The 24,469-nt window shown below is 41.4% G+C and overlaps 1 protein-coding gene across 1 annotated transcript in view; it reads left to right on the top strand.

Moving 5' to 3' along the window:
- The window catches only part of SHISA9 (shisa family member 9), a 335,176-nt gene that overhangs the window by 4,928 nt on the left and 305,779 nt on the right, over positions 1 to 24,469 (top strand). The window contains exon 2 of the mRNA XM_011961495.1: positions 9,587 to 9,714. Within this exon, the coding sequence (XP_011816885.1) occupies positions 9,587 to 9,714 (128 nt within the window). The remainder of the gene's footprint in view (positions 1 to 9,586; positions 9,715 to 24,469) is intronic.

The raw sequence follows: 24,469 nt of genomic DNA, 5'->3' as shown, positions 1-24,469 counted from the left end.
CCCTCTCTCCTTCTTTCCTTCTTCCCTTCCTCCTTTCCCTCCCTCCCTCTCTCCCTTCCCTCCTTCCCTCCATCCCTGCATCCCCTCTTTCCCCTCCGTTCCTTCCTTCCTTCCTTCCTTCCTTCCTTCCTTCCTTCCTTCCTTCCTTCCTTCCTTCCTCTCTTCCTTCCTTCTTCCCTTCCTCCCCTCCTTCCTTCTGTCTTCTTCCCTTCCTCCTTCTTTCCTTCTTTTTTCCTTCCTCCCTTCTCCCTTCCCTTTTCTCCCTTCTCTTTCTTTCCTTCCCCTCCCCTCTTCTCATCTTCTTCCCTTCCTCATTTTCTTCCTTCCCTCTTCCCCTCCCTCCCTTTCTTCTTTCTTTCTTGGCTGAAACATGTGAAAATAAGTTGCAGACATGACACTTAGTCCCTTATATCTCAGCATGGGGCTTTCCTGAGAGCAAGGACATTCTCCTACACAGCACAATTCCATTATCATACCCAGGGAAAAGAAGAAAAATCCCATAATATGCTCAGACATCCAGTCATTTAAAAATTTCTCACTTGCACAAAAAAATGTCGTTTAGAGCTTGGTTTTGCACATCAGGACCCGGCTCATTGTATTTGGCTGTGAAATCTCTTTAGTCTCTATTATGCCTGGTGTTTTAAAACCAAGTGAGACTCAGTTGCCAACATTTAAAAACCGGGAGATTTCACGCAGGAGTCCAGATTCCTGATTTCTCCTGAGAACTCAGTGGGTCTGGTGACATTGGATCTGCATTTTCACACAGCAGCTATTGGTTGCCACTGAGTGATGACTGCCCCCTTCAGGAAGCTCTTGGGTTCATCTCAGTCACCACCTCCACCCAATTCACTCTGTTTTGTTAACTGCAGCCCCTAGAGAGTCAGTCAAGTTGGTCTGAATAGTGCAGACTGCAGTCAGATGGCCTGAGATTCCATCTCAGCTCAGACACTTAATAGCTGTGTGACCTTGGGAAGGTTGCTTCACCTCTCTGAGTCTCAGGCTCCTGTCTGCAGGTGGAGTATTCACGAGACAGGGCTTGGAAAACAATGAGCACAGGATCTGTCACATGGTTGGTGCTCAGCAACTATTACCGTTTTATCACTATCCTTACTATTCAAATTTTCTACCTCTTGTCTACTGAAGAGAATTATGTTGTCATCTGGATCTTGGTGACTAACCCTTGCTCTGCTATATTTATTTAGCTGTGTGACATTGACCAAGTCTCCTAACCTCTCTGGACTTGCATTGGAATCTGAGTGGGAGGGGCTGGCAGGTGCAGAATAGGAGGGAGGGTCTATGTGTGACTACATTAAATACATTGCAAACTGTTGGCCTAAGTGGTGTTGAAAAATCCTTGTTGGTTTTGCAATTTTGCCATAAGCTTATGTGTAAATTCTCATTTAATTTCACACCCTTCCCCCATGAGGTAGGCTTTATGACAATCTACTGTTTACGGAGGCACAGATTTCTTTCCAAGAGGATGAACCTGCCCCTGGTGAGTGGAGTGTCGGACTTCAAACCCGAACCGTCTGAGTGCATGGATGCTTGACCGCTAGGCTGCACTGCATTTGAGTGCAAATCTGCAGGAATTCCAGTCTTCTCAGATCACCAAGAAGTACATGATGCCCTGCAAACAACAGTGCATGCCTCAGGGCCAGTTCAAGAAGCCACCGTAAGATGAAGACTAGGAACATTTTCTATATCGGCCCCGGCAGGCCCAGACGTCTTGGTGGAGGCATTGGTGAGAAATGACCTTGAGGACAGAAGCACATGTTTGAAGCTCTCTACACTTGAAGCCAGTAGGGAACACATGTCATTATTTTGTCCACCTTCAAACAGAATTGGAAATCCAAGTGGCAAGTGGCAGAGCAGGATCCGGTGTGTTTTAAAAACATGCTTCAGAAGAACTGGCATCCCTTGCAAAGAAATAGCAACAAATAATGATAAATGCACCTCCTTCTCTTGCCTTTTCCCTTCCAATTTCTCTCCTGCCTCCCATCTTTCTATGCACTTGTGGTTATCCTAAGGCTTTGACCAGCTTCCCAGGCTGGAGAAGTCCATGTGTGCATGCATCTACTGTTGGCCACGGACAAGTGTTTATTTTTCTTTGCGACATATGTTGGCTTCTCTTTGGGCACTGAGTCCTTGCATTTTAAAAATCAACTTCATTGAAGTATAATTTACACAACAAAATGCACACATTGTAAGTGTATAATTTGATGAGCTTGGACAAATGTCTATACCTGTGTCACCATGACTGTAGAAAGCTCACTCATGCCCATTGCCCTTGCATTTTTGAGAAATAAATGATGCTTCTTGTGTAAGAAGAAGTGCTCAGGAACTCTATTCAAGTGTTTAAAAGTCAACACATAGATTGGACATTGGGATACCTGGAGGCTTTGAAGCAAGATACTGGGACTCTGAGTTCTGTTTGGAAATATTGGTGTCATATATTTATCATTGTAATTGGAAAGAAAAGAGATGCACCATTTTCTTCGTGTTCCTTGAATAAGCTAAGCTCATTCCCACCTTGGAGCTGTTGCACTGGCCCTTGTGTGGCTGGTCTTTCCTTATCACCAGGGTCCCAGCTCCAATGTCATCTTCTCTGAGAAGCTGTCCCTGACCAGACTTAGTTGCTTCCCACCCCAGCCTGACACAGTGCAGCCCATCACCCAGTCAGTGTTGTTTGCTTCATTTTTACATTATGGTCTAAAATTAACTTGCTAATTTACTGGTATACTAGTTTATTATCTGTCTCCTTCCATTATTCTTTTCCTTTCTTTCTTTCTTTCTTTTTTTTTTTTAAGAGCCAGAGTTGTACTATGTCAGCCAGGCTGGAGTACAGTGGTGCGATCTTGGCTCGCTGCAACCTCTGCCTCCCAGGTTCAAGCGATTCTTCTGCCTCAGCCTCCCAAGCAGCTGGGACTACAGTCACCAACCACGACGCCAGGCTAATTTTTATATTTTTATTAAAGACAGGGTTTCACCATGTTGGCCAGGCTGGTCTCAAACTCTTGACCTTAAGTGATCTACCTGCCTCAGCCTCCCAAAGTGCTGGGATTACAGGCATGCACCACTGCTGCCGGCCCTTTTATTATCATTCATAGTAAGACACACAGGGACCACAATTGTCTGTTCTACTCCATAGTTGGATTCTGAGTGCCTAGTTCAGTACTTGGCAAGGAAGAGTTCTGCATTTGATATCCTGGTTTACCTGGCATAACAAAGTATCTCCAAATTCATTCATTCATTCATTCATTCATTCATTCATTCATTCATTCATTCATTCGGTCTTTACTGAACATCTCACTTATGCCCAGCACTGTGCTGACAGATATGAGAGAACTGTGAATAGTACAAAAGCAATCCCTGCCCTTGCAGAGCTAACAACCAAATATCAGGAGACAGATAACACACAAGGAAATGTACAAGAAAGTTGAGCCAGCACTTTTATAAGTACTGGTTCTAGTACTAGCTTTCATAAGAAAGTACTGGTTCTAGTACTAGCTTTCAGTACTCTCTTGTGAAATGTTCAATATTCAGTCTTTTCAACCTCAAAAATAGCAATGTAATTACATTGAAACATAATTGTTTGTTTAAAACAACAGTTATGTAGAAACATAATTCTCCTGAACTGGGTGGAAGGCTATCAAGAAAAAATGTAGCTGCTGCTTCAGGTAACTGCAGAAGACAGAGTTCTCTAGAGAAACAGAACAAATATACAAAGAGATTCATTATAAGGAATTGGCAAGTCCAAAATCTCCAGAGCCTTTGTTCTTGTACAAGTCTGAAGGCCGACAGGCAGGAGAATTCTCTCTTTTTGGGGGAAAGGTCAGCGTTTTGTTCTATTCAGGGCTTCAGGTGATTGGATGAGGTCCACTTGCATTAGAAGGGCAATCTGTCTTACTGGCATTAGAATGCAACCTGTTTTACTCAGCTCAGTGATCTAAATGTTAATCTAATCCAAGAGCACCCTCACAGAAACACTCAGAATAATGTTTGATCAAATATCTGGGCACCCCAAGGCCCAGTCATGTTGACACATGACACTAACCATTCCAGTACCCTTAGGGTACTTAGGGTCTTGTCACTTGGAGTGTGGCCTGCGAACCAGCAGCATTTTTATCACCTGGGAGCTTGGGCAGAATCTCAGGCCCCACCTCCTGCTCACTGAATCAGAATCTGCATTTTAACAAGATCCCCAGGTATCTGGATGCACCTTAACATCTGAGAAGCACTCAAACTATGTGCCACAAACAAACGCCAAATTCTTAGGCATTTGTGTGGCTTGGAACACATAGTTGGTTATTTCTACTGTCTAATTCATTACATTTTTTCAGCACATCCCTGTGTATAGAATGCTTTTTGTATGCACCCCAATATATGCACATTTATAAGCATATGCATGAACCCATGGACAATGATTAGGTTGTCCATTATGAAGCATACGTAAGGACAGAAATTTCAAACCAAGCTTGAGGGTGAAATAAATATTATTTGAACTGTTGCTAATTGTGATGACTTCATACTATCATTAGTTACTATCTCAATGCATAATGTATACTGAAGGGTGAAGTTTATCATTAATAAAAACATCTAGATTTGAACCATTCCTCCTGAGCATTTTCATTATTTTTATCTGACTTTGTTTTGATCTTAATAGACCGTCATTGTTTTAACCTTGTGAGAAGCTTTTGAAGAGAAGGGGAGGGGAGTCCAGTTTAGTGTTTTTTTGTGCTTGCACGATCAGTGCTATATTCAGGCTGTGGTTTTGTTAAGAAGGGGGCGTTTTTAAACCACATGTCTGCTTTGTGATGGTTACCCAAGTCAAAAGTGTCAGGTTGGTGCAAAAGTAATTACAGTTTTTGCCATTAATTTCAATGTCAAAAACTGCAATTACTTTTGCCCCAAGCTAATAAATAATTTAATCTGTGCATACCCTTCAGGGGCACATATAATTGCCATACAGGTAGCACATCCCAGCGACGGGACTGCTGGTGGTCACCTTCCTTGGTCCAAGATTCCTGATTCCTGCCGTCTTACATGGGCCTTCTGGGAGTGGGCGCCAGCATCAGTGCACATAAGACCATACAGAAAAGTTCTGACATTTCCTTCCCCCATACCAAATCGGTTTATGCAGTCTCTGGAGTGAGCGAGCCGCACTTTAAAGACTCTTTGTCCAGGAAATGAAGGCTCCTAAGACTCCTCATCTCTGCTACATGCTCTAGGAAGGGCTACCCTGGGGGAAAAGTGTCCTTGAGCTTTTGGGCTGATATTTCACAAATTTTGGTACTCAAGAGAAACCCAGGGTATCTGTGGATGGCAGAACTGACCAAGTTCACAGTAGCCATTCTGATTACATACTTTGTTATCCTTTCGAAAGCCTGAATAGTTTGGGAGTTTTGGGGCTCGGGAGAGTGCGGGACTCCTTAGAAGATCCGACAAAAGTGATGGCTTCTTACTTGAGAAAAATGCACAAAATTTCTATACAGTTTCAGAGGATTCAGCGATTACCTGAAGCTCAGCATGAAGAGCTGTTTGAAAGTGAAAAAGGCAAGTTAGGTTTGGAAGGCATCTGTCTTTTGTCTCAAAACTTTCTTTCCCTGCAGCCCCTTTGAATTTGAGACCCTGCTTATTGCACGGAGGTCAGAAGGAGCCCAAACTTTGATTTCAAAGACGTTCAGGATTGCATCTCCTCCCAATCCCCGCACTGCTTAGTGAGTTCATGTGGGCAATATTTCACTCTGTGAAACAGGTTATGCTGGTGGACACTGTGTCACGCACCCCTCCTCGTCGGCGCTCTTCCAGTTTCATTGGCTTTTTTGCTTGTTCTCCAAATATGTCAGCTCTTTTCTGCCTCAGGGCCTTTGCACTTGCTGTTCTCTCAGCCTGGAATGCTCTTCCCATCATCTTCACGTGACCAGCTCCTCGCTGTTCAAGGCCCATCTCCAGTGTCACCCCCTCACAAAGGCATTTCCTGATTTACACCGCACCTCTCCCTCCTATTTATTTGTAACTTAAAAAAAGTATACAGTTCATTGGTTTTTGGTATATTTAAAAAGAATACTTAAAAAAAGTATAGTATGCAATTCACTGGTTTTTAATATATATGTTGGTGTAAAAGTAATTGTGGTTTTTGTCTTTACTTCTTTTTTTGGGGGTGGGGTGGGGGCTGAGTTTCACTCTTGTTGCCCAGCCTGGAGTGCAGTGGTGTGATCTTGGTTCACTGCAATCTTCACCTCCTGGGTTGAAGCGATTCTCCTGACTCATCCTCCTGAGTAGCTGGGATTACAGGCGCCCACCACCACGCCCAGCTAATTATTGTATTTTTAGTAGAGACGGGGTTTCACCATGTTGGCCAGGCTGGTCTTGAAATCCTGACCTCAGGTGATTCACCCATCTCGGCCACCCAAAGTGCTGGAATTATAGGTGTGAGCCACTGCAACCAGCCCATTTTTATCATTACTTCTAATGGCAAAAGTTGCAATTCTTTTTGCACCAGCCTAATACTTACAACGTTGTGCCACCATCATCACTACTTACTCCCAGTCCAGTATCTAATTCTAATGAGGTTTTCATCACCCTAAAAAGAAATCCATATCCATTAGCAGTCACTTTCCTCTCCCCTCCCCGTGTGCCCTGGCAACCACGAATCTGCTTTCCATCTTTATGGATTTGCCTATTCTGGACATTGGATATCAATGGAATCATACAACGTGTGGTCTGTTGTGTCTGGCCTCTTTCACGGGGAATAATGTTTTCAAGATTCATTCACATTGTAGCAGATACTAGTGCTTCATTTCTTTGTATGGCTGGAGAGTATTCCATTTCCTGTAACACATCTCGTGCGTCCATTCGTCAGCTGATGGCCATTCGGGTTGCTTCCACTTATTGGCTATTGTGGAAACTGCTGCTGTGTCCTAGGTTCTCTTGATCACATAACTCTTCTTTATTTGATTTGCAGCCCTTGTTTGTTTGTTTGTTTGTTTTTGAGACGGAGTCTTGCTCTATCGCCCAGGCTGGAGTGCAATGGCATGATCTCAGCTCACTGCAACCTCTGGGGTTCAAGTGATTCTCCTGCCTCAGACTCCTGAGTAGCTGGGACTACAGGCACCCACCACCACGCCTGGCTAATTTTTGTATTTTTAGTACAGATAGGGTTTCACCATGTTGCTCATGCTTGTCTCGAACTCCTGACCTCATGATCCACCCTCCTTGGCCTCCCAAAGTGCTGGGATTATAGGCATGAGCCACCGCGCCTGGTCATTTATCTACTTAACATGTTTATTGTTATTATTTTTAAAAATCTTCTCCCAGAGAATATAAGCTCAAGGAAGGCAGCAACCTTGTTCATCTTGGGAGTGCTGTATCTTCAGGGCCTTATATAGTGCGTGACACATAGTAGATGATAAATATTTGTTAAAACAATGAAGGAATGAGAGCTGTTGTTATTCTCTTGTTTCTCAGTGGACTCAATCTTTTCCTCTAGTTCATGTGGGGCTCTTGCTGTTTTGGCTTCTCACAGTGCGGCTGTTGTGAGAAGCGTGTGCACTAGTCTGCCTAAAGTCCCTGTGTAACCCCTTTCTCACAGCTGAGATGTCTTCTCACCAGCTCTAGTTCTTACCCCATCATTCCATTGCCCGGTGATCGACAATTCCCCCATGCTCGGGGCCTCTGTGGCCTTAGCACAGTCTCAAATTTGAATGTGTAGCAGATTCTCACAGATTGCTGGTCTAACTCCACCCCTGGAGTTTCTGACTCAGGAGGGCTGGATGGATCTGAAAATTTGCATCTTAACAAGTTCCCAGGCGACACTGCCAGGACACTGACACTGTTGATAGGTGGACTGTTGTTTGAGAATCGCTGCTGTAGTGCTGTAAATTCCAGCAGACAGGCTGGGCCTGCTGAATTCTTGGGTGGTCTGTGTGAGTTTCCCCCAAACAGTTCCTCTTCCTACTCTGTCTCCCAGTGCGTGGGCTCAGAGGACTCTGGACAGCTAAGGGCATGGGGGTATATCCTCAAACACGGCAATACTACTTGTGGGTTTACACCCTGGAGAACTTCTCTGCGGGACAGAGGAGGCTGGTATGAAGATGTTGATTGGCCAGCTGCAGTGGCCTGTGCTTGTAATCCCAATACTTTGGGAGGTGGAGGTGGGAGGATCACTTGAGGCCAGGAGTTTGGAACCAGCCTGGTCAACATAGTAAGACCCTGAGACCACGTTTCTACAAAAGAAAACAAATTAGCTGGGTGTGGTGGCATGTGCCTGTGGTCCTATTTAGGAGGCTGAGGTGGGAGGATCACTTGTGTCCAGGAGTTTGAGGCTGTTGTGAGTCATTGCACTCCAGCCTGGGTGACAGAGCAAGACGCTATCTGAAGAAAAAAAAAAAAGATGTTTATTGCAGTGTTGTTTATCGGGGGTGGGGAGTTGGTGACCATCTAGATGGTCGTAATTATGGAAATGACAAATAGGGCTGATAGTCTGCTGGTTTGCAATGATGGCAGCTGTTTGGAGCTGCCATCCATTCTGATGGGTTTCTAATGGGCCAGTTCCTCCACTGTACTAATTGCTGCATATGAAGACTCATTCCGGCAGGTAAGTGAAATGTGGGGATTGCATATGACAGAATAGTGTGCAGCGGTTGCAAGGGATGAAAGTGATTCACATTCAGCAATATGGCTAATGCTCACGTGTGAACGAAGGAAGAAACGGAATGAGGTTTATGGTAAAAACACTGTTTATGTAAAAGACACCCACATATACAAGAATACCTACAAAAATATTCTATATATTTCAAGGATATTCATATAATCTAAATAAACATATGATGGAGAGTAAAGAGAAAAAATGTGTTGGTAGGTCCGATCTTAGGTGCGCTGTTTGGCAGCTCTCTGGTCTGTTCTATGTATGAACACTGAGGTGTTTTTTTTGCTAAGTGTGCATCTAATCATGAAGATCACTGTCATAGGCTGAATTGTGTCTCCATCCCCATACACACTCCAAAAATACTCAGGCTCAAATTCCTGTGCCACAAGTTATTGGCTCTGTGACCTTGAGCAGGTCGATTCACCTTTCTGAGCCTTTGTTTACTCATCTGCAAGGAGTAATAATCCTCATAATGTGTTTTGTGCTGCTTTGTTTAGTTAAGACATGTAATGCGATTAGCACGGTGCCTGGCTTATGGCAAATAATAAATGTTATCTACTATTACTAATACTGGGCCATTGCTGTACATGAAGGGTTTGTATCTAGTGTCAGATATAAAGAGAGAACTAAATTTATGGAGTGCAGACACATTACATGTATTCATCATTTAATCCTCTTAAAAACTCCATGGGGTAGATAGTCCTGTTATTACACGGCTGCTGTGAAAAGCATGTGCACTAATCTGTGTAAAGTCCCTATGTAACCTCTAATTACAGTGATTTTATTTACTTAGGTTTTTCTTGACTCCACCTCTAACTAGAACGGTGGCTACATGGAGTAACCTGCCTTGCCATCTGTTGACGACTGCAGTACTCGGCGGATAGCAGCTGCCAATCATTGTGTTTTGAATGAACAGATTTAAATTCTTTCTTCTTTCAGAGCCCTTGCGGATGTCATGAGGCCACAGGGCCACTGCAACACTGATCACATGGAGAGAGACCTAAACATCGTTGTCCACGTCCAGCATTATGAGAACATGGACACGAGAACCCCCATAAATAATCTTCGTAAGTACAGCTGCACGAACCATTTCCGGTCCCATGTGGTGACCTGAGCAGCGGTCCCATTGCCAGATTTCATGGAGCGTGCTTGGGTTAGTGAAGAGCTCTTTGTGGGCAGGTTAGAAGCTTTCTTTCATCTCTTTTGGATGAAGCTGAATTTGGCATCATCAGATGTCACTTGGTTGCTTTCTTTGTTAAATGGCGACCCACTTGGTTGGTTTCATATGATGGTTTCTTTAGCTAGTAGACGGCTCGATTGATTCATCTTGATGGATCTCTTAACTAGATTAGTGGACCTCTTGGTTGTTTCATCATGGTTGAGTACTTAGTTAACCAATGGATTATTGGGTTGGTTCATTTTACCTAGTCAATCTGTTAGCCAATGGTTTACTTGCTTATACGTCTGCCTCCTGAGATGGACCAGTTGTGACTTTTAGGTTTCATGCTGTTTTCAATGATAAAATACTAGTTCAGAAGAATTATGTCTATTATTTGTAAAGCTAGAATTTCATAAAAATAATCCACAAAATATTCTGTGTGTAGGGGGTGCAGGGAGTGGGTATTGAATTTTAGTCCTATTAATTTGAGGTTCCTCTGTTATGATTCAACAGCACCAATTCATTTCCATTGTTCTGCCAGGGGAAGAAAAGCTGTGTTTGCTATTGTGTTTCAATAGGTATTTTTCACAGAGCATGATTGGGGATCTTGGTGTGCTCCCAAAGATTTTCTTTCCTTTCAAAGGTCTGTATATACAATATACATCATGGAGCTGATGCTCTGACCTATGAGACTGGAGAAAAACTAAGATTGTTTAGTTTTTGACAATAATGTACTACTGTGGTTACCCCAGTAATTATGTTTTCAAGTAACCCCCACATTAAAGTGATGTGGAGGGTTTGGTTTAAAATAACAAAAGCCAGACAATTTACAGGATGCATTTAGTTGTGGCTGGAGGTTCCTGAAAACAGAAACAATTCTAGTGTTGCACATTTTTACAGACTGGGTCGCCTTTGCTGAGGCTCCACTAGGAGTTGCCTGGGTGTTTTATTTGCTGAATCACAATTTTGGACTGTTTGGTTGCAAATTCTTATGCTCAGTGGGTAGCGGAAGAAGCCTGTGGAATTTGACCTAGGCAATGTGAATTCTCTGATTCTGCCTAGTGATGATTTTTCATGGTTTGGAAATTGTTGCAGTGTGTTAGTAAAGTCAATGTTTGCACGGTTGAAAAATAGGCCACCAAGCAGAATGTTTTAGGTTTAAATATATTAAATAATTTAACATGATTAGTGAACTGGATCACAAAATGGTATGAGAAATAACAACATTTTAGAGAAAAATACACCAGCAAATGGAATTTTTATGACCAAATCCCATAGCCCCCAAAGATATGGTAAATGGCATCAATTCTGGCATGGCAACTGCTGTGTCTGATTTCTAGCTTTAATGGAAGTAAGCACATTTTCTTTCACTGAGAAATAAGTTGAACCTAGTTGTGTGCGTGGGTCCTAAACATCATATATAAATGAACATGATCGCAGAGCAGAGAAATTGAAAGGGTGTCGAGTCCTTGGCTATAAAAGGTGATTGCTAACAGATTTTTCCCTTGAAGTTCCAATCTCTAGGATGATTTTGAATCAGCACTCAAATGAAATAACAGACTCACTGAAGTCACCTAAGTTTCATCATTCCATCAGGTGGGCGGGAGGCGTTTTCATTGAAAGTTGTACTGAAAATGGATTACTGCTCAGAGATGGGTGTCCAGGGACAGAAGTCTCTTGTGCCAGGCTACTTTGGTTTATTTATGATTCTTGCATTTGGTCTATATTTGTGCCTAAGTAATCAGTGATCTTTTACATCAAGGGAGAAAGTGTCTCGTGCTAGTCTACTGGGTAGCACTAGACTAGAGAATTCCTGGGAAGCTACAGGGGAGAATTCCAGGGGTCATGCTACAAACACTGCATTCTTACAAGAATTGCCGCAGGTGTTAATTTCTTATAATCCTTCCAGGTTGATCCAGTTCTTCTTTCCTAGCATTGTTGGGAATATCTGAATAACAAAAATAAGAAGCATATGACCTTTTCACTGGTTTATATTAATAAGCTTAATATATATAACACATTAATTCAGTAGCTGACAGTAATAATAGATTTCCTTGTTTATCTTTTTGTTGATTTACAGGAGCTACTTACATATTATAGATACAGAAAAACATTTGTATGTTCAGATGAACAGACGATTTGAGGGGTTCATTGAGAGAACAGGATGAGATGACTGATATTAATCAGTTAAGGGTTTAAGAAACCAGGCAGTCATCAGAGAACATTTTGATTGATAGCAAAGTAGAAGGGAAGGTATCCAGTCTGAAAAATGGAAAATTAGACCAGCCCTTTGTGCCAGACCAGAATGCATCCATTTAATATAAAACCCTTTCCTGGACATTATGGGATCTACAATGATTTTCCATTACACAAATTGGAAAGAATGATGCATCTATCTGTGAAACACCAAGAAGGGCACGTCATGCTATTTTCAGTTTGTTCTTCACTGAACATCCAAGTTGCTAGATTTGACTGGGATTCACTAGTCTCAAGTTAAATGTCATTTTCATGTCTATTCAATCACCCACTCGACATTGCTCTAAGAGAATACTAATCTCCATCAATTTCTCTCTTCTTATCTTAATATTAACCTTAGGTCTCTTTCTATTCTTTCCCTTAAGTTTTAGTCAAATGAGCCAGTGTAGAGATCTGGATATTTGGAAGGAGCGCCGTGGAGAGGGACTTGGGTGAAGGCGAACAGGGAGGAAAGAGAACATTTTTGTCAACCTTTCTACATTAATTTTCTGGGGTTGATTTTTCCTGTGATATGTTGGACTTGCCTTTTTATCTAAAGATGGATTTTTCTTCAGCGGATGCTGTTCATGTTCTTTCCAGGCATTCAGTGATATTGCCTAAAAATATTTAGTCTGATAATCAAAAGGGCCTCAACCTCTTTGATTAGCAGGATGTAGTTTCCTGTGAGATGGTGATTTTCTGCAAATGCTCCTCGGCTTCTATATAATTATCATTTGTTTTTGAAGGCACATTTTGTCCTTAAGTGCTGTGAACATACCCTGCCTCCCCCACCCCAACTTTCCTGGTTGCCAGTGACACCCCTCTTCCCCTTTGGGGGTGCAGGCTGCATGTAGGTTCCATTTGGTCTTCTTAGGGATGGAAGATGTGAGTGAGGGGCCGTGGCTACAGCCTGAATCAATGTTTCTCAACTCATTTGTGTTCATAGCACATTTTTTGAAATACAGTTTTTGTTCCAAGTCGTGGGGTAGGGGGAGGGAGGAGGGATAGCATTAGCAGATAAACCTAATGTAAATAACGAGTTAATGGGTGCAGCACACCAACATGGCACATGTATACATATGTAACAAACCTGCACGTTGTGCACATGTACCCTAGAACTTAAAGTATAATAATAATAAAGAAAGAAATATGGTTTTTGTTTTAGAGTACCTTTAAAAATATTTAGAGCAGAAAGGTTGCAAAGATAGTACCCAGAAAAATGAATAAGACCTACTGTTTGATAGCACAACAGGGTGACTATAGTCAATAGTAACTGAACTGTAAGTTTTAAAGTAACTTAAAGAGTCTTATTGGATTGTTTGTAACTGAAAGAATAGGTGCTTGAGGGGATGGACACCCCATTCTCCATGATGTGCTTATTTCACATTGTATGCCTGTATCCAAGCATCTCATGTACCCTACAAATATATACACCTACTATGTACCAGCAAACATAAAACAACAACAACAACAAAATATAGTACACAGAGTTCTCTATACTCCTCACCCACTTTCCCCAGCATCAACATTTGACATCACCAAGGTACCTTTGTCAAAACTAAGAAATCAACATGAGTACATTCCTTTTAGCTAAACTGTAGACAATGTTTGGATTGTGCTAGTTTCTTCACTAATATTCCTTTTCTGTTTCCTAGAGTCCCATCCAGGATACCACGTTGTCTTTAGTAGAGCACGCTTTGATCGTAGAATTTTGGTTGTGCGGTATCGCATAGTGATGTGGTAAAGACAGAAAACAACACTAAACAAGCCAGAGCAATTACAAAGCCTTTACTGCCACAGTGTGAAATGTGTTTTCCTAGTGTCTATAAAACATCTACATGAAATTACTCTCTTTGGGTCAGTGTTGGAATGGAACCAGTTGTTGGTCTGACTGTGCTCTTGTACATGTTCACAGGACAAAAACTTTCATATTCCACACACCCTTACAACCCCTCTTTGAAACCGGGTTATGCTATACAATAAATCCTGATGTTACATGATTTATTTTACAGCATAACCTGAGCAAGTGAGAAGAAATGATGACTTGATGTTTTAGAATACAAAATCTGTCAGAAAGAGTAGGCTCCTATTCCAGCCAATCACACCTTGACTCTCCTAGGACAATTACCAAATAGATTTACAAGGAACCCCAAAGCAGACCTATGGCTTAGTTTCTGAAGACGCTGTATAGCTCATATCTAGGACCATTTATGAGTCCATATTTACTGAGGCACTTGGGATGTCCTATACTTAACTTTCGAAAATATTCCCAAGTATTTTAACACATTTGGCAGATTGAGCATGGCTCAGACCTGTAGTCTCAGTGCTTTAGGAGACAAAGGCAGGAGGATCGTTTGAGATCGAGAGTTCGAGACCAGCCTGGGCAATAAGGTGAAACCCTGTGTCTAAAAACAGTAAAAATAATTTAAAAAGTAACTGGGCATGGTAGTTGACACCTGTAGTGCCACGTAGTTGGGAGGCTGAGGTGGGAGACTGAACCCAGGAGGTCAAGGCTGCAGTGAGCTATGATCACACCACTGCACCGTAGCCTGGGTGACAGAGTGAGACTCTGTCTCTATTAAAAAAAAATTTAAAAATTTGGGGGAATTTCCTAGCCAGGGCAGGCAAAATGATAAGTATAGATCAAGGCATATATAACAGTAAAAAATGTGTAAGATAGTGTAGTATCAGCAGTGGCTTATACAGATAACATTATAAAACTCCAAAACATGGATTCCTCAAAACCTTATTAGGTTGATACTATTGTTTCTGCCATCATAAGGATGGGGAAACTGAGGCTCAGAGCGGTTAGGTGGCTTGTCTAAAGTTTATATGGCTACTTAGTGGTGACACTGGGATTTAAACTGAGCCAGTCAGAGTCCCAAGGTCTGTGATTATAACCATTACACTCTATTGCCTTTTCTTGTGGTACAGGTGTTTGCAGTGTGGGTGAGTCTTCCTCTGGGAGTAGAAACTGTTGAAAGATATGCTAAGTAAATGGAAATATCCATTGGCATTTTAGGAAAGAGAGCTGTTTCCAAAATATACATTCAATTTACAGCCTTACTAACTACTAACATTTATTGAGCAAGGTACTACATGCTTTTAATGTATTAGCTCATTTAATTCTCAATCATCCCTCAAAGAGCCAAGTTCTATTCTGCCCCAGGGCCTTTGCATCTGTTGTGCTTCATGCCTACAGCACACTGCTCCAGGCCTCTGTGTGTCTGATCTTTCCTCTTTCACCTCATACCCCAGTGGCTACCTCATTAGAGAGGACTTCACTGTCTACCTCTGTCCCTCAAGTCACCCATTGTTTCCCATTTCCCCATTCTTTTCTTTTTGAGATGGAGTCTTGCTCTGTTACCCAGGCTGGAGTGCAGTGGCATGATCCTGGTTCACTGCAACCTCCTCCTCCCAGATTCAAGCGATTATCCTGCCTCAGCCTCCTAAGTAGCTGGGATTACAGGCGCATACCACCACACCCGGTTGATTTTTGTATTTTTAATAGAGATAGGGTGTCACCATGTTGGCTAGGCTGGTCTTGAACTCCTGACCTCACGTGATCCACCTTCCTTAGCCTCTCAAAGTGTTGGGATTACAGGCATGAGCCACTGTACCTGGCCCCCATTTTCTATATAGCATTTTGTTCTCTCTGAAGTTGTCTCACTCATTATTTTATTTATGCCTCTTCTACTACAATGTAAGCTGCCGGGGAGAAAATGCTTTGTATTGTCACAACTGTACTGCCCCTGCCCCACCAGGAACTGGGCTGACTCATGGCAGCAGCTCCATACATTTTATTTTTTAGTTTTGTAGAAATGGGTCTCATTATGTTGCCCAGGCTGTTCTTGAACTCCTGACCTCAAGTGATCCTCCTGCCTCAGCCTCCCGAGTAGCTCTATACATTTCTGTCCAATGAATAAAAAAGCCTATGGAAGATATTCCCATTTGATGAATGAGACAATTGAGATTGGTGGAAATTAAAGAACTAATCTACCATGATGACTGCGGTTTGCTTCATACATACTCCATATACAATTGTGGGAGATGGGGCCAGGTGCACTGACTCACACGTGTAATCCCAGCACTTTGGGAGGCCAAGGCGGCAGATCACTTGAGGCCATGAGTTTGAGACTAGTCTGGCCAACGTGGTGAAACCCTGTCCCTACAAAAACACAAAAATTAGCTTGGTGTGGTGGTGCATGCCTATAATCCCAGCTACTCAAGAGGCCAAGGCATGAGAATCACTTGAACCTGGGAGGCAGAGGCTGCAGTGAGCTGAGGTCATGCCACTGCACTCCAGCCTGTGTGACAGAGCAAGACTCTGTCTCAAAAAAAAAAAAAAAAACAAACAGAAAAAAAAAGCAGAAAAAAAAAAACAGAAATTTTGAGAGATGGTAATGAAACAGAGTTGGAAATATATTGAGAGTTATTGTAGCTGGTTGACCAAATACACGGGAGTTTGTTATTCTATTCCATGTTTGTGCCTTTTTGAAAATATATATAATAAAATATTAAAAATTAGAGGAAAATTAGCCGGGCATGGTGGCAGGTGCCTACAGAGGATCAAGTAAATAAAGCAATTCAAGAACATATCTAAAAGAGACAATCTTCAAGTGACAACCTGGGGTATTCAGCTAGCCTTGTTACTAATATTGAAATTACAAGGATTGGCCAGGCACGGTGGCTCACACCTGTAATCCCAGCACTTTGGGAGGCTGAGGCAGGCGGAACACGAGGTCAAGAGATCGAGACCATCCTGGCTAATGTAGTGAAACCCTGTCTGTACTAAAAATATAAAAAAATTAGCCAGGCATGGTGGCAGGCACCTGTAGTCCCAGCTACTCGGGAGGCTGAGGCAGGGGAATGGCATGAACCTGGGAGGTGGAGCTTGCAGTGAGCCAAATCGTGCCACTGCACTCCAGCCTGGGCAACAGAGTGAGACTCCCTCTCAAAAAAAAAAAAAATAAAATAATTAGCGGAGTTGTCAGTGGCATCATAGTTAATAAATAAAGGATCCAGGATTCAAACCCAGGTCTGTCTGACTCCACAGCCTGCACATGCTTTGTCTCACAGTGAATATTTGAGTCTCAGGAGGGGTAGGGATCAGGACCGTCTTGGGAACTTCAGGAGGTAGAGTGGGAAAAGTGTCTTTTCTTAGTCCAAATTATCCAGAGAGAGAGAAAGAGAGAGAGAGAGAATATGAATGGTTTCCAGCCAGTCAATGGTGTGGCTTTCCCTGGATCAGTGGTCTGATCCCGCTTCCGTCAGTGGAGTGGGATGGTGTGCATTTTAGGATTATTCCTTAGCATGGTAGTAGAGCAGGTTCTCCAGGAAAGGTGTGCATGAGGAGGGAAAGGGGAGGTAGATGCCTGTTTGAATCTTCCTTGCGGGGGCGGGGGGGCAGGGATGCATTTGCTTTATTCATCCCTATATTGCCAATGCCTACACAATACACCATATTCAATAGATAGTTATTGAATGAATGAATACATGAATGACTCTTTAGCAAAAGCTTGATAAAAAGCCCAGTGAAACTCTAGGACTCTTAGCATTTTGAGTTTTGAGAGAACTTGACGAATTCCAACTCATGTGAAGTCTTGACTCTTTTCTATGAAGTCATAGCCACCAACGTTCTTATTCCTGAAACTTAGTTCTTTTCCACAGTTGAGCAGACTAGTTGTTCTATCTGAAGATCTATGATTCTAATGGTTTTGGCATATGGGTTAGTAAATTAAGTACTTACTAAGAGTTAGGGGATGCTCTATACTGGACTAGCTAAAATATGTCTGTAGGTTCAGCACAGTAGCCTGAAATGCGTTTGATTGTTTTAGATCAAGAAATTGGTTTTTCTCTTGAGGTATGGTATTCAGTGGTACAGATGGATCTCTGACATTGAACATGGCTTTGACGGAGTGCAGCGAAGAAGTGGGGGACATGGACTTGAAGGGTAGACAACCGAGACTGGGTATTTGCTGTGTACTTGTTCACTGTGCAATCTTGGAAAAATTAATCAAATTCTCTGAGCCTCAGTTTCCCATTCTATAAAAGGAGTAAAACAATATCTACCTTACAAGGTTGTTGTGAGGATTAATGAGCACATGTAAAGAACTTAGCACAGTGCCTGGTCACATAAATATTGGTTGTTACTAATGTTGTCTGTGGAATGAGTGACTATTGGTGCTAAAGTTGGCTGTTCATTAGGGGACAATGATACAAATCGGCGTGAATTCATTGTGCAGTTGTCTTCACAGTGAAAATGTTTTCACTCTGCGTGCCAGTTGATAACACCGTGTGTGTGTGTGTGTGTGCATGGGTGTGTTTGTTATTACTAATGTTCCAATGCAGATGAGAAATGAAGAAACCTTCAATTCCTTCCCAAGGAAATAGCTTGGATGGAGCAGCTGTCCTATTCTTCACCATTTGTTCCTGTCTTATGTTTTTCTTCTCTTTCCATTTAAAACCCATGAGCTTTTGTTCTGTTAGGAATTATTGATTATTTTGTTTACACTGGCAGACCAGGCCAGTAAGAATCTGTATGGCCCCCAGCATGTCTTATATTTGCACCCAGAAAATGAGATTGTATGTGTGTGTTTGTGTGTGTGTGTGTGTGTGTGTGTGTGTGTACAAGCAACAGAGAAAGACAAAAGGGGAAAAAAATCACTTTCTGTACATTGTCTCCTGGGCTCTTTTCAAAAATTGCTACTAATGCTGGCCACGTGGCATACCCTAATTAGATTTGCATTGCCTTTCCCAAGTGCTTCCAACCAGCTGTAGGACTATTTGTAAAGAAAGTCTAAGTGTTCAACACAGTGTCTGGTTTAGTTTAAAAGATGCCAAGTTCTGTTCCTTCCATATCAGGGAAAGCTTATCCTTGGACATATTTCTTTTGGTAGAGCACTTCTATTTGAACATCTGGATTAAGTGATAGGACATACCTACTATAGCATTGATACTTAATGTGGATTTAAAGGAGTAATAAATAAAACAATTACTTTTTTCTGCACTTATCACATGCATGCATTTTTTTGGTATTATTTTTAGTGGAGATGGGGTCTCGCTATGATGGCCAGGCTGGTCTCAAAATCTTCACCTCAGATGATCCACCTGCCTCGGCCTCCCAGAGTGCTGGGATTACAGGCATGAGCCACCACCTGGCCCGCAGTTTGCTTCTCATAACATCTTCATAAAATAATTGAAATGTGTATTGCACTCACATATTGTAGATGAAGAAACTGTGACTCAGAGAGTTTAAGTAGCCTGCCCAAGGTCACAGAGATATTTGCTGAGTAATTCAAACCACGGACATGAACTCATGTCTACCTGGCCTTAAACCTTGTACTCTATTTATGATCTTTCTCATGCCTTTCTAAAGAACCTATACTGGGCGATATATACCAGATTATGCCTCCGTTTCTGTTTGTTTTCCTTATTTATTGATTCCTGCTGGGAATCGCAGTATTAGACTACACTCACCTTTGAAAATGGACCAACCGAGATAAAGTCACCATTTCTGTCCTGGAGGACTCAGATTTTAGTTAATTTTTAGATTTCCTGTAATTAATATTTCTATTCAATCAACATTCAGCTGATATTCATTAAAATCCTGCTATGTGTCAGTCAATGTGCCAGGAATTGGAGGTACAAGGATGAATTAGACATAAATAGGACATATCCTCTTGGAGCTTATAGTACAGTGGGAGAAATGGAAAAGTAATCACGTAATTGCAAACTATCATGGTGGGAGTAAGTTCAGGGTGCCAGGGAGCTAGAAGGGGGCCTCCACAAAACATCTGCCTAGCAACATAAATAGTGCCTGGTAACACTGGGGCTAGACGGGAGGGAAAAGATACTAGGACCGCCTGTCCTGAGAAATAGATATTTTGCTCTGAAAGAAAAATACTTCCCATCAACTTGCTAAGAATCAGAGTGAAGAAAAGCAGAAAACTTTCATGGACTGACTTTGCCCACCTTTGACCATTTTTCTTAGACTGTAGATCTTTCTTGCAGATCTGATGAATTTTGTACAAATTGTATACAGGGAGAAGAGGAGTTTGTTCTGCAAGGATCATACTGCTTTTGGTTGGAAAATAAGAATGTCAGGTCGGCCATGGGAGCACCAAAATTTCAGGATCAGCTGTTAGGAGCTGAATACAGATTTTTTTCAGTCAGCCTGCTGTTCCTTCAATAGATTAGTGTTGAATTTTTTTCTTCTTTTAATAATAACAGCCAATATAAAATTAAGTAACATTACTAATACTGTAATACATATATTAAAATAATTTATAATAAGGTTTTAGGAAACTGCCAAAAAGAAAAATCCCAATAAGCATTCTCAATAAAGTTAATTACAAGGTGAAAAGGAAATCCCATTACATTAGTCTGAGAATGCAGTTAATGGAACTAAGTGTAATCATAGTCTGAATATTTCATTAAATGGAGACTTAAACTCATTACTTTAGGTATTAGGTCTGGAGTTGTGTGCTCACACCAAGACTGACAATCTCAAAGCACAGCTGTTTTGTACTTATTTATCTATCTAGTGACAGGGTCTTGCTCTGCCGCCTAGGCTGGAGTGCAGTGGTGAGATCACAGCTCACTGCAGTGTTACCCTCCCGGGTTCACGTGATCCTCCCACCTCAGTAGCTGGGGCCACAGGCACATGCCATCATGTCAGCTAATTTATTTTTTATTATTTATTTATTATTATTATTTTTTGTAGAGACAGAGTGTTGCCATGTTGCCTAGGCTGATCTCGAGATCCTGGGCTCAAGCAATCCTCTTGCATTGGCCTCCCAAACTGTTGGGATTACAGGTGTGAACTACCATGACTGCCTGTTGTTTATTTATTTAGATCCAAATCTTTGGCCACAAAGGGACATGGGTTCCCACCCCCATAGATCTGTCCACGGTGCTGAATCACACTATGGAGGAAGTTATCCAGTTCAAACCACCCAGCCAGAAAAGTCTATCTCGTCACATTTTGGAGATGGAGGGAGCTTTAGGTACCATCTTGCTTTTGGTATAGCACACTGCTGGTTTCAAAGATGATTAAAAGTTAAAAAAAAAAGTAGAAGAATTGGAGACCAGCATAATGTGCTGACTTTTCAATTTTGCCATAAAAGAAAATTAAATAAAAAGAAACTATTTAAAAACATTTCACAAAAGATAAGGACATTTTAACATCAAACAATTTAGATTAGAAGTAGTTTTCAAAATAAGAGACAACACTTAAATTAGATGAAGTTAGCCTCAGGAAAAACTAATTCCACTGTCCTTATTTTTTCTTCTTCTTCTTTTTTTTTTTTTTTGCCCCTAATCAGTTGGAAATGAGAACGTGGATTTGCATTTTTGGTTCTTTTCTTAATGAATGAGTATTTATTGAGTACCTACTAAATACTGGGCACTGGGACTTGTTAGGGGTACAGAGGTTGGCAGTGTGTCTGTGTGTATGTGTGTGTGTGTGACTTTATAGGCCTTATAATCAGACCATTCTTTGCATTTTATAAACAATGACACTGAGGACCAGGAAAAAGCATGAGTTTTCCTTAAGGTACACAACAGTTAAACTTGTCTGGTTAATAGTGTTTTAAAAATAATCATTGAATATTTGGGACGCAATTACTGATCACACATACATGTTAGCTTTTCAGTTCTCCAAGACAAACATGAGGATGTGAACAAAAGGGATGAACTTCATTGCTATTGGTGTAGAACTTCTCTATTTTTGATGCCTCACCTATTTTCCAAAGGAAGCCCTTTGAAATATTCAGACATTCTTGACATTTTAACAAATTATTGAATTGCTTACAGCGCATGAATTGGAAGTTGTGCAAGGGCAGCATGTGGTATTTACTTTCCTTTATTGAATAGCAACAAGGAATGGAGGAAGCTCCTCATTCTGCAGAGGAATTATTTTAAAAAAATTTAGTGCATATATCAAAGTCAAAGAAGGTCATCAGTCAAACAATTCTTTGATAATAACTGACGAAGAAGTTGCATAAGCCTATCAAAAAAGCTGTTCCTTATGAACATTTTGGTTCTGCTAATTAGCTTAGAAGTGGCTAAGTTCAGATACTGGTACTATTCTTTAAAAACATGTTTTAATGAACAGGTACTTCTCAAAAGAAGACATACATGTGACCAATTAACAGAAAAAGTGCAACATCCCTGATCATTAGAGAAATACAAATCAAAGCCACAATGAGATACCATTTCATGCCAGTCAGAATGGCTACTATTAAGTCAAAGAACAACAGATGCTGGCAAGCTTGCAGAGAAAAAGGAATGATTTTACACTGTTGGTGAGAGCGTAAATTAGTTCAACTATTGTGGGAGACAGTATGGTGAGTCCTCAAAGATCTAGAAGCAGAAATACCATTTGACCCAGTAATCTTATTACTGGGTATACACCAAAGGAATATAAATCATTCTGTTATAAAGATACATGCACACATATGTTCATTGCAGCAATATTCACAATAGTAAAGATTTGGAATTAATCTAAATGCCCGTCAATGATAGACTGGATGAAGAAAATGTGGTACAGATACACCATGGAATACTATGCAGCCATGAAAATGGACGAGATCATGTCCTTTGCAGGGACATGGATGGAGCTGGAAGCCATTATCCTCAGCAAACCAGTGCAGGAACAGAAAAGCAAACACCGCATATTCTTACTTATAAGTGGGAGCTGAATGATGAGAACACATGGACACAGAGAGGGGAGTGACACACACTGGGGCCTGTTGGGGGTTGGGAGGAGGGAGGTAATCAGGAAGAATAGCTATGGATGCTGGGCTTAATACCCAGGTGATAGGATAATCTGTGCAGCAAATCACCACGGCACACGTTTATATATGTAAAAAAACCCTGCACACCCTGGACACGTACCCCTCCACTTAAAATAAAAGTTGAAGGGAAAAAAAACAAGTTTTAAATGTCCCAGAATTGCTTCCACTTCAGCGGTTTTACATACACTCTTCCCTCTGCCTGCAACAAGCTTCCCCCAGATCTTTGCAGTGCTGGCTCCTTCTCATTGTTTAGGTCTTGGGTAAACTGTTATCTTTTGGGGGGACCTTCCCTACAGAAAATAGCCCAGCCCGTGTAAAGATCTCCCCATCATCCCTCTCTATTAGGTCACTGTTTTATTTTCATCTTAGTTCATATACTACCTAAAGTCATCTTGTCTACTTGTTCCTTTCACATTTTCCCCACAACATGTTAGCTCCAGGAGACCAGGAACGTTCCTCTCACTCTCTACTGTATTCCCAGTGCCTAGAACTGTGCCGGGCACACAGGAAGTGCTCTATAAACTTTTTTCAGATGGAATAAATGCTGTCAAAATACATTACTGAGCACATTTTATCAAGTAAATGCTGCTATTACTTTTTCTTTGTCAATTCGTTGGGATCTTATTTCTTGTGGACTAAACCTTCAGTGCTGTTATCAGAGTCTAGCAAATGCCAAACTGAGTATCAAGAGATGTTGCATACATTTAAAAGCTCATGAATACATATTCCAGCATTACTTGGCAATTATGAAATGTCACACAAAGGCAGTGCTTTCAAAGTTCAGCCCACCAATTCAATCACAATTGATTTTTGTCAAAAGTATTTCCCTCCTTTTCATTTCTTTCGGCTTCTCTGTATCATAGTTTGCCTCCTAATGTCCTGATCCATGCTGACTTTCAATTTCATTAGCATGAAAGCAAACTAAGGAGGGAATTGGGTGTGTTTAATATTTATGACATGATTATGTCGTGTTGATGTGGATAATAATGAAAAAACCTTAACATCGGTGATGCAAAGTAGCCTTAATAATCCCGTGCTTAGGGTCACAATATTGATTTTAGTGCATTGCCAAATAGACTGTTAAATCTCTAACAGTTATATTTCATATTTAACTATTATTTTTAAAAGAAAGTCTGAAAACACACAGAGAGGAAGTGATAGATACAAAGGGAAAAAAATCCGTAACAACTCTACAGATCAATTTCATATCCTATAATAAGGCAATCATCCAATGGCAAGTCCCAAGCCCTGGCTTATTTGTGGTTAAAATCAAGCACTACCTACTCTTTGACTTTGAATCCAAAAATACCCCAAATGTGCTACCAGATCTTATAATCCTCACCCCTGGAGCAAAATCAGGTCAAGCTAAGAAAAGCACTTAAGAACAAAAGATGCAGTCTCTGGATGTTCCGTCAGGAATGCTGTGAGCATCCCCTGTGCTCCCAGGATAACCTTTTAGTAAAAGTATGGGAGGAAAGTGGGATGTACTATGTTGTGGATACAGGGGATGGAGGGAGGAGGTTCTTCTTGCTTACCTTTTCCTGGTTTTCAATCTTTGTGTGTTATTGAAGTTGCCCATTGTATTTCACTTTTTAAAATAATTTCAGCTTTCATTTTAGATTCAGGGGG

The sequence above is a fragment of the Colobus angolensis genome, unplaced genomic scaffold, assembly GCF_000951035.1.
Source record: "Colobus angolensis palliatus isolate OR3802 unplaced genomic scaffold, Cang.pa_1.0 Scaffold116, whole genome shotgun sequence".
NCBI classification, from domain to species: domain Eukaryota; kingdom Metazoa; phylum Chordata; class Mammalia; order Primates; family Cercopithecidae; genus Colobus; species Colobus angolensis.
The sequence above is the reverse complement of the archived record's forward strand: the minus strand, read 5'-3'. Positions and strand labels throughout refer to the sequence as shown.